Here is a 9,610-nt window from a genome sequence, read left to right as displayed (position 1 = left end):
ACCCAAAAAAAAAATACCAACTTCACGCTTAGGTCGAACACGCTAATACTTGATTGTTGATTCAAAACCTGGACGACGCAATTCTTAGCTACACCCTTGTCCAGCTAAGCTAACTGCAACAACCATATATATGAACATATACTACTTCAAAAATTAACATACCTTTTTTTTTTCTTACCTCTATTAATTTTCTCTCTCCTTCGTTTTCTTCTCATTTCGAAATTTTCTTTCTCCTTTATTATCTCTATAAAAAATGAACATGCAATACCTCACTTTCTTTCAAACATTATTCTTCGTTGTCCTTATACTTCGAGCATTCTCCATTCTCCAATCATCACCATTGAAGCATTCGTCATCATCATCACATCTTCGTCGCGATCGTGAGTTAATTTTTTTTTTTTTTTTAAAGTTTGTTTATAATATGTGAATGTTATTAAATTGTTGATTTCTATCAATTTTACATTGTGATTCCTAATAATAATCTATCATGTTATAGTTTGATAATTATTTTCTCTATGATTAACCAAGATTATATTTAAGGTAGATATTTAAATTTTTAGAGTTAAAATAATTACAATCAAACTTGTGTATAATTTCTGTTAAAAAAAATAAAATAAAATAAAATAAGTACTTTAAAAATGAACATTTAGTACACTAAAAGTGAACATTTAGTACATAAAAAATGAACATATTTTAACGATTTTTTTTCTTAATTTTTTGTACGTTAATAATTATATACAATGAATTTGAACCTATATGAATATATGAAAATCATGTTCATTTTTAATAAACTAAATGTTCATAACGTTTTTAACGTGTTCATTTTTATTTTTTATTTTTTTTTGGGGGGGGGGGGTTCTAAACTATGCCCTTGAGGTTGTTGAGTTTCTAAGGTGTGCCCATGCTTTTTTCAAAATTACAAGTTGTGTTCTCCAACTTAAGGTGTTTAATCAACCGTACTTCTGATGTTAACTCGATGTTAATAATTGTAAAAAAAAATAGGAAGTAATAAGAAGCGGATGAGAAAAAAGAAGAAGATAAACACCGAGGGCTTGACATATTAATGGTTGCTTATACAAGAAAGAAGAAAATGTAGATGAAAAACTGTGGAAAAAATGCTTAATGTTAATCCCCTTATATAACTGTAACCCAATTTCGGCGTGAAATTTCTGTCCAAAGTGGGTTAATTAACAGTTAACACAACTAGTAACGTTGGGTTAATGTCAACGGGTACGGTTGAATAAAAACCTTAAATTGAAGGGCACATCTTGTAATTTTGAAAAAGAATTGGCACACCTTAGAAAGTCAATGATCACAGGGGCATAGCTTAGAAAAACTCTTTTCATTTTTTTTTTTTTTATGAGATGTTCATTTTATTAGGTATGGTCTAGCTATTCTATGATTGTATGATAAATATTCATTTTTAATATACTAAATGTTCATATTTGTTTTTGAATTGTTCACTTTTTATTACTAAATGTTCATTTTTTTTATGTGTTTTTTTTTTTATTACTAAATATTCATTTTTGTTACGTGTTCATTTTCTATTACTAAATGTACCTTTTTTTTTACGCATTCATAATTAATTTTTTTTTTTACTAAATGCTCATTTTTAAGGTCATGGTCCTGCAATTCTATGATTATATGATAATCATGTTCATTTTTAATATACTAAATAATCATTTTTTTTAGCGTATTCACTTTTAAATAATAAATGTTCATATATTATTTTTGTTTACGTGTTCATATTTTTTACTAAATGTTCATTTTATAAGGCGTGATGCAGCTTTACCGGACAACACCGGTATTTTTTGGGCAGAAGGGCCGGGCTTTTTGATCAACTCTAGGAACTAATCTAAATCAAGCAGGTGATCCACAATCAGAAATTGAGAAGTTACAGCGTGGCATATTTTGGTCCTTCCAAACCAGAAACACCATTTTGCTCAAATTCCACTGGTTACTGAATACTCTTTCATACATAAATATCTTTTCATCTTCTTCTTCTCTATCTTCTCCTCCATTTTTACTTCAACTTAAGAAGTGGGCAAAAAAACCATTAAAGCTTAATAAAATGAGAGCTGCAACTGCTAATCTTCAACAGCTTAATTTTGATTACAGGGGTGGTAATATTATCAGCTCTACTTCACCATCTTTAACCTTTGTTCCTCCTGTTAATTCATCTCTGCAATCTGTTTCCAGAGGTTTGTGATTTTATTTTTTGTTCGTTTTGGTATGATGTGAATTTTAAATTTTAAATTTTTGGACTGCCCGTAATCTCAATTTTTTGTATTTTCTTTTGTAATTGATTAGAATAGTTAATGTTTTGATTATTAAAAATGGTGTGTGTTTTTATTAGAAATTCATCACAAATTATGTGTTATTGTGTCGTAGTATTATTATTGTTTAACTAGTTTACAGGTGAGTCGATAAACCCAGATTGTTAATTTGAATTTCATTATCTCATATTGTATTATTTGAGTTACAAATATAAAATATGTGCTCAAAAATTGGCAAACAGAATAACTAATGATACACACACAAAATAATATCCAAAATTAATGCTGGATATATTTGAATTGAGTATAGAAGCATAATTAATACTTCGTACTTCGTAGTACATAGATAGCTAAGATGATAGTATAGAAGATATTACCAAGACTACTCTGTAGATAGGACTTTTTAATTAATTAATTAGGGGTTTTTATTTTTTTTGTGTGTTAGTTGGAATTACTTCTCAAATATGGAGCAAAAAGGATGCAAGATTGAAAAAGATGTGGTGCAACAAGAATTTGGTGTCTGGTAGATATATGGTTACAAGATGCATTGGTACTTCCAGCTCCAATGATACTATGGAACAATCTTCTGGTCAAGCTAAGGCAAGTATATACCAAAAATACTTGTTATATAGCACTTAGTTTCATTTGTGAAAACTTCTATGGGTTTTGCTAACTGTTGGACATGGGTACCCGAGTCCAAGTAACATAGGCCTTTAGTGAGATATATTTTTCATATGGTACTAAGTTGGAAAGTTTAAATAGAACGTGGCATTGTTTGGTTTATTTAGTGTTTAGTATTTAGGGTGGGATTAGCTCATTCCAGCTTTTACTTATAGCCAGGGTGATAAGTTGGCCTGGAAATTGAAACACGAAAAGGGAGGAACTTGAACCATTGGTTTCTATCTTTACATGATTATTATGAAATTAAGATGTAAATTTTGCAAAGAGAAAAGTAATAGAATGAGAGGGAAATCATTTACATTACTTGCTTAATGGGTTTAAAGAGATTTGTGGCGACTGTTTGGAATTCTGCATTATGGTTGCTGTCCCTTTTTGTTTCCCATCTTGTTTAGCAGTTTAGCACAACACAAATATGAGGGCACTCTAGCTTAGCTGCCTACCTCCTACCGTCTGTTAATCTTTAGTAGATACGAAATTTTACATAAAATAAAATTTGGAAGAATGGAGGGAATTTCTATCCTAGTGAAGGCTGTCTATATACGTGTACCCTATAAGGAAAAAAGGGTAATCTTTAGAATGTTTTTCCGTCCATGGAAGTTTTGGAGGAATCATAAGCCAAAGGTGGAGGGGTAACAATAGTGACAAGAGTAGGTTACAAATGGAAATACATTACATGGGCTTGACTGCAAACATATGATTTTGTTATGTCCAATTATATATATTAAGGATACAGACTGTAGTTGAGTGGTGTTACTGATGTATTCCCAATTGCCCACTTATGCTTCAATGCAAGTGAGAACTGCCAATCAAACCTTAATGTTGTCTCTAGAATTGAATCACTACAAGCTTGTATGTCAGATTGCTAATAAGGAAGATTAAAGAATGTAATTTACCTATCTGTTAAATAGATAGGATGATCTTGGCCCTAAAGATTTATATCCAATCATCTCCACCTGCTCCTGCAATATGTGGTTATAAATGTCCAAACTCGAGTTTTTTTGTGTCTTACCCCTAATGGCTTGAGGGAAAAATGAAAAGAAATGGAGAAACAAAAAACTTTGGAGAAGATAAGAAGTATGTGGAGTATGCTATGTCTCTAGAATTGAATCACTACAAGCTTGTATGTCAGATTGCTAATAAGGAAGATTAAAGAATGTAATTTACCTATCTGTTAAATAGATAGGATGATCTTGGCCCTAAAGATTTATATCCAATCATCTCCACCTGCTCCTGCAATATGTGGTTATAAATGTCCAAACTCGAGTTTTTTTGTGTCTTACCCCTAATGGCTTGAGGGAAAAATGAAAAGAAATGGAGAAACAAAAAACTTTGGAGAAGATAAGAAGTATGTGGAGTATGCTATGCAAAATAACTAGCTATTGTCTGTGTTTCTTTATTTTGGGCGTAGAGAAAGCCATTAAGGAACAATAAGGTAGCCTAGATTTGATCCCAAACTTTGATTACCACCCCAAGGCTATAACCAAATTGCCTCCACAACTATTTCTATTTAAATTATAACATCAAGACATCTAGAAGATTGGTTTACAGGATGGAATAGCTCTTTCTCCCTCTCTTAAAATATAATTTCCTTACTAATGCTGTATAGACACATTCCAAATTATATGTCAAAGGTGTGTTGGAAATGAATTTTTACAGAATCAAGTATTAAATGTTGACTGGTACAACTTCATTTTGTCAGTGTGCTTATTCAATATAAATAAATAAATAAACACCTCACTTGTAATGTCATTTGACAGACGATGTACAGAGTACAAAACTACAAATATAACTGGTAAACAATACCTGAACTATACAGTATACACATACTAGAAACAATAATCTATACATTTTTTTATACATATTATATATCTGCATATATTTATTTAGTACATAGTAGGGATTATAATTCTATAATGAGTAGCTAGCAAGATTTCCTACCTCCAAGGCCCAGACCAAGAACAGTAGAAGATTCTAATTAGGAGTGGCCCTGCTACGTACTGTTACTCGCGTTGTTATGTTTGTTTGTAGCCTCTCTTTTGCACCCACCCAATTAAAAAAAAAAAAAACATGAGTTTGGTTAAGAATAGATATACTATGTATTTGGGAAAAAAAAATTATAGGTGAAGAGGGCATCAATTTGAAGGCACTTTCACTTTGATTGCACATTGAAATTAGTTACATGCCAAAATGTCTCACTTGTCAGTCACCAATATTTTATAAGAATCGTTAGTGGCTTTGACTGGTTTCCATGACATAAAGATCTACTTGTACCTCTAGTCCCCTACAGAATAAAATAATGGGGTCGAGAAGCTCTTTGGCATATGGATGTCATCCCTTCTTATGCATATAAGCTGACGTGCTTTGTCATATAATTTCGATCCGTTAAGTCCCAGGATTTTATTTCTAGGAGGCAGGAAACTTCATTCTTGTGCAACTTCTTTCATGAAAGTTGATTGGTTGCAATTCCATTTTCCCGGCTATGTGAGCTCCAGAAAACATGTTCAACGCTTGGGGGAGGGGGTTGTTTATGGAAACAGAAGTTGTCCGATTCAATTGTTCAGAAAAAAATTGTTGTTGCTGTCCTATAGTTTGAGTTTATTAAATCAACCATACCAACTGAATTTATGGTGTATTATCCAAAGATGTGCTCTTCAACTGACGCCTTATTGAGTTATTGATGAAAAATGAGTTATGTTTGGCTTTGAGTATTGGGAATTTTCTTACTTAATTAAGAAGTGGAAAGTTAATGGTATGAGTTAATGCATAAAGTTGACATAACCTATGTTGCAAGCCATAGTTTATCTAGGAGCTAACGTTATCAGAGCTCCATAAAACAATTTTTGATGCCCTTTATACTTATTTTCGGCTATTTGATTGTATATGTTGCGTTGACATGCTCAATCATCAGGCACCTTTTGGATACACCAGGAAGGATGTGCTGCTGATTGGATTAGGAGTAACAGTTTTTGGAGTAGGATTGAAGAGCGGGTTGGAGGTATCATAACCTATGATTGGTTTCTTAAATTTGGCATCTTTTTATTGTTGGTTTTGCACATTCTATACATTTATAGAATATGCTCTAAAGCTCTATCTGATGTGCATATTCTCCACTAATAATTCAAGATTTCTATTGCATTTAAAGACGCATAGAGGCCAAAGAAAGCAAAACCAATCTATCTAGTTTTACCTCTTTGTGCATGTATTGTTGCATTTTCCTGTTATTAGCTTATGGTTTGTCTCACTGTGGTGTTCTGGCAGTTTGTTGGAGTTGATCCATTACAAGCAGGAAATGTTGTTCAGCTAGTGATAGTCTTAGGCATGACAGTTGGATGGATTTCAACATATATGTTTCGGGTTGCAAGTAAAGACATGACTTATGCTCATCAGTTGCGAGACTATGAGAGTAAAGTGATGGAGGTAGGCCATATCCCATATGTTATGTTTTTCTTTCTTATTTTGGCTCGTCTATTTTTGAAAAATGGGCCAATCCTTCCAAGGCTGCCTACTAAATTTAATATCAACTTTGAATTACAAAAAGAATAATCTCAATTTTGGATACCCCGTTTACAACATGATCCTACTTTGCATATAATGAAAAAAATAAATAAGTTTCCTTTGGATCTGGTCACCTACTCACCTTTGCAGCCTCTTCTCCGGCTTCAATCTTTGCTGAAATTTTGGACGATTCTATTATAGACCCTCTGATATGCTGTAGAATCATGCAAAATCTTTAATTGTTGTGCTCTCAATCATCATCAGTCAAAATAAATACGTAGTACACTAGTACCTGTCCAAAAAAAAAAAAAAAAAAAAAAAAGGTAGTATATAGACTAGCTTGTACCCTAAGCATATCTTATTATCTAAATCATAAGAAACCCCAAGGCTAATACTCCTCTATCACGCCTAACATCACACGGGCTCACGGCTAAGCCGCTAAGACTAAGGAAGCCTATGTTTAAACAAAACCAATAGGAATCTTATTCATCAATCCCAATTTATGGACAGACCATTTTGGAGACAGGAGATAGGGTACCATAACATGAAAATATGGAATCTATCGGTCTCTCTTAAAAAATCCAAGTTGGGATAAGTACCAACAAAATTTGAAATTAGTCCTTTGAATTTTCCTTATATATTTAGTAAGTCTTTAGTTCCTTTGTACTTCTGTGATTCATTGAGATAACTAAATTCCAAAGAAAAGTTTCAGACTAACATTTTTATCCCGAGGAAAGTTAGGTATCAGGCATTTAGAGAACACTGCAAGACAAATACTTGCATATTTTCTATGTCCCAATTACTCTCATGTGGACAATCCCAAGCCTTGTAGAGGGTCGAATTCTAAAGTTAAAAATATCTCAAGCATTTTGGGGTTGTTCTTGCTTGATTGGATCCAATTGTAACGTATCATCTGTTTATGAAATTGACAGGCATTGACTTTCTTAATTATGATCAATATACAGCTCTACCCCTGACCTATATAACTGAATGTTTGAGAAGAATATGTATAGATACCTCTACTGGACCTCTTTTTATTACCTACTTTCTTGGTAAGTTGATTAGCATTGATGTCTCAGATAAACATCTTCTCTCTTTTGGCTTACTCGTTAAGTAAGCCTTGTAACATTCTAACATTCAAGTCTGATTTGATTTGTGTATGCTCCAGCAGTTCAGCTTCTTTTGTCAGACGAGATTAGAAAGAATAAAAGACCAATTGATTAAACTCTTCTTTTGTCAGATTAGACTCGTTTTGTTTTCACTTGAGATTCAAAAACTGGTCACAACTTGAATTTAAAGCATATTTAACGAAGTTAATAGTTGGAATTTTGTTTGTTGGACCACTAATAACTGTGTTAATATTTCTCTTATTCTGTACAAGAATTTCATAATCAGTAATCCTCTGCATTTTTCAGAAACGGTTGGAGGGTCTTACTGAAGCAGAACTTCAAGTTTTAATTGAGCAAGTTGAGGAAGAGAAAAGAGTTGCAGCCAACAGTGAGCAGGTTAATTAGCCAAAAACATGGTTTTCAATCAAAGTTACATATTTGTAATTGAGAAAAAAAATGTGTATAGTATAGCGTATACAGGAGGCTTGTGGTTTTCTGCCTATATAAGTTGTACTCAATCACATCTCCTGCTAAGTGCTAAGGCCTCGGTTTGTACATGATCAGTCAGGCTGTATCTTGTTCACATAACTGGTGTATTATGAAATCAGTTTAAACATAGGATATTGCTTGGAATAACTTGATTGCAGACTTTACAGAGTACAAAATCTCGGAATCTTACAAAAGATGTGAGATTATTGTAAAAGATGAATTAGATAAGAATACCAGGGATAGTGAATTAAGGATGTGGGAAGTATTTCATCATTTTCCGTTTTTAGCCAGTGTAGTAGAATTAAGGATGATATAACTGTTATGACAAAAACAGTAGTAACTAAAACAATAAATTTCAGCCTTGACTAGCTAATAAGTATTAGCCTGTATAGCTTAGGTGTAAGGAGCAAACGGGTGCACAGGCGCAATCAACATCATGCTCAAGACTATAAAAAAATCTAGTTAACCTTAAATATATGTGAAAATAAAAAATTTAAGAAGAAAATCAGATTAAGAAAATAAAGAGGACTTGACAAGAAATCTTCAATTTCCGCAATCAAACAATCACAAGAAAGCAGGGGAGATTGTGGAAGGCGACCATACACTTTTTGTTTAATTTATTATTGGATCCAACGAATGAATAAATGGATTAGTTCAAAAAATTCCTTAGTCAATGTATAAAATTATTATTCCTTCCATCTCAATTAATTGCCGCAATTTATTTTATTAATTGTCCCCAATTTATTACTCCGTACAATATCACTTTTTTTGATAAATTTTTCTATTTTTTGTTTTACTAGGTAAATACTCTTCTTAAAAATTCTTTTCATTTGAAATCTGGACAAAATAGAATTATGATGAATTTTATACTTGTTTTGTTTCTCAATACATGCAATAAATTGACTTTTTATGAATGTAAAATGTAAGGAAAAACAACTTTACTCAATGTTAGACTATTGGGGAATGGGGGAAGAACAAGGGAATCCCACAATTAAAAACAGATAAACATGACTTTGAAATATAATGACTACCCAACAATTAAAAACGACTAGTAGTAGAAATCGAATATATGATAATATTAAGATGAAACTTCTACCAATTATATCAAGTTTTTCCTTCATAGGGTAAAGTAAACTTATGGCTTGTATAAGATTTATTAAGATGGAAGAAGTATTAATCGTACTGTATAAAATAATTATGAAAACAAAGTGGAAAAGGAATTTGTATTTTTCTGACATGATGTGAAAGAAAGGCGGTGAAATAAAAGAGTAACGAGAATATTTGACCATAGATAGAATCAATAAGGAGGTGCCACGTAAGAGATAAAAAATTCCGTTGGTAGTTGGATCAAGTTAAGCCGCTATAAAACAAACACGTTTTGTCGGGTTTTGATTTTGCCGCACACAATCTCACAAGTCGGTTATTTTTGTTGATTTTCACATAAATTAATTAAATAAATAAAATGACAATTGAATGTATTGTATTGTATAGTACGAAACGTAAATACGTAATGTACAACGTATATTTGGTGTATGTTTGGCTGGTTGCTTTCTAAAAATT

At 32.2% G+C, this 9,610-nt stretch overlaps 1 protein-coding gene across 1 annotated transcript; it reads left to right on the top strand.

Moving 5' to 3' along the window:
- Nucleotides 1-1,891: 1,891 nt before the first annotated feature.
- On the top strand, nt 1,892-8,197 carry LOC110683026. The gene is made up of 5 exons (XM_021859364.1): nt 1,892-2,201; nt 2,722-2,876; nt 5,866-5,952; nt 6,216-6,374; nt 7,868-8,197. The coding sequence occupies exons 1-5, from the start codon at nt 2,072-2,074 to the stop codon at nt 7,964-7,966; spliced, it is 630 nt and encodes a 209-aa protein (XP_021715056.1). The 5' UTR covers nt 1,892-2,071; the 3' UTR covers nt 7,967-8,197.
- Nucleotides 8,198-9,610: the final 1,413 nt, after the last annotated feature.

This window comes from Chenopodium quinoa, unplaced genomic scaffold, assembly GCF_001683475.1.
Source record: "Chenopodium quinoa cultivar QQ74 unplaced genomic scaffold, ASM168347v1, whole genome shotgun sequence".
NCBI classification, from domain to species: Eukaryota; Viridiplantae; Streptophyta; class Magnoliopsida; order Caryophyllales; family Amaranthaceae; genus Chenopodium; species Chenopodium quinoa.
Note: the sequence above shows the minus strand (reverse complement) of the source record. Positions and strands in the feature narration are given on the sequence as shown.

Coding starts and splice junctions, on each gene's coding strand:
- LOC110683026 (XM_021859364.1), top strand. CDS start 2,072: ATGAGAGCTGCAACTGCTAATCTTCAACAGCTTAATTTTGATTACAGG. Junction 2,202..2,721: donor TCTGCAATCTGTTTCCAGAG/GTTTGTGATTTT, acceptor TTTGTGTGTTAG/TTGGAATTACTTCTCAAATA. Junction 6,375..7,867: donor ATGAGAGTAAAGTGATGGAG/GTAGGCCATATC, acceptor TGCATTTTTCAG/AAACGGTTGGAGGGTCTTAC.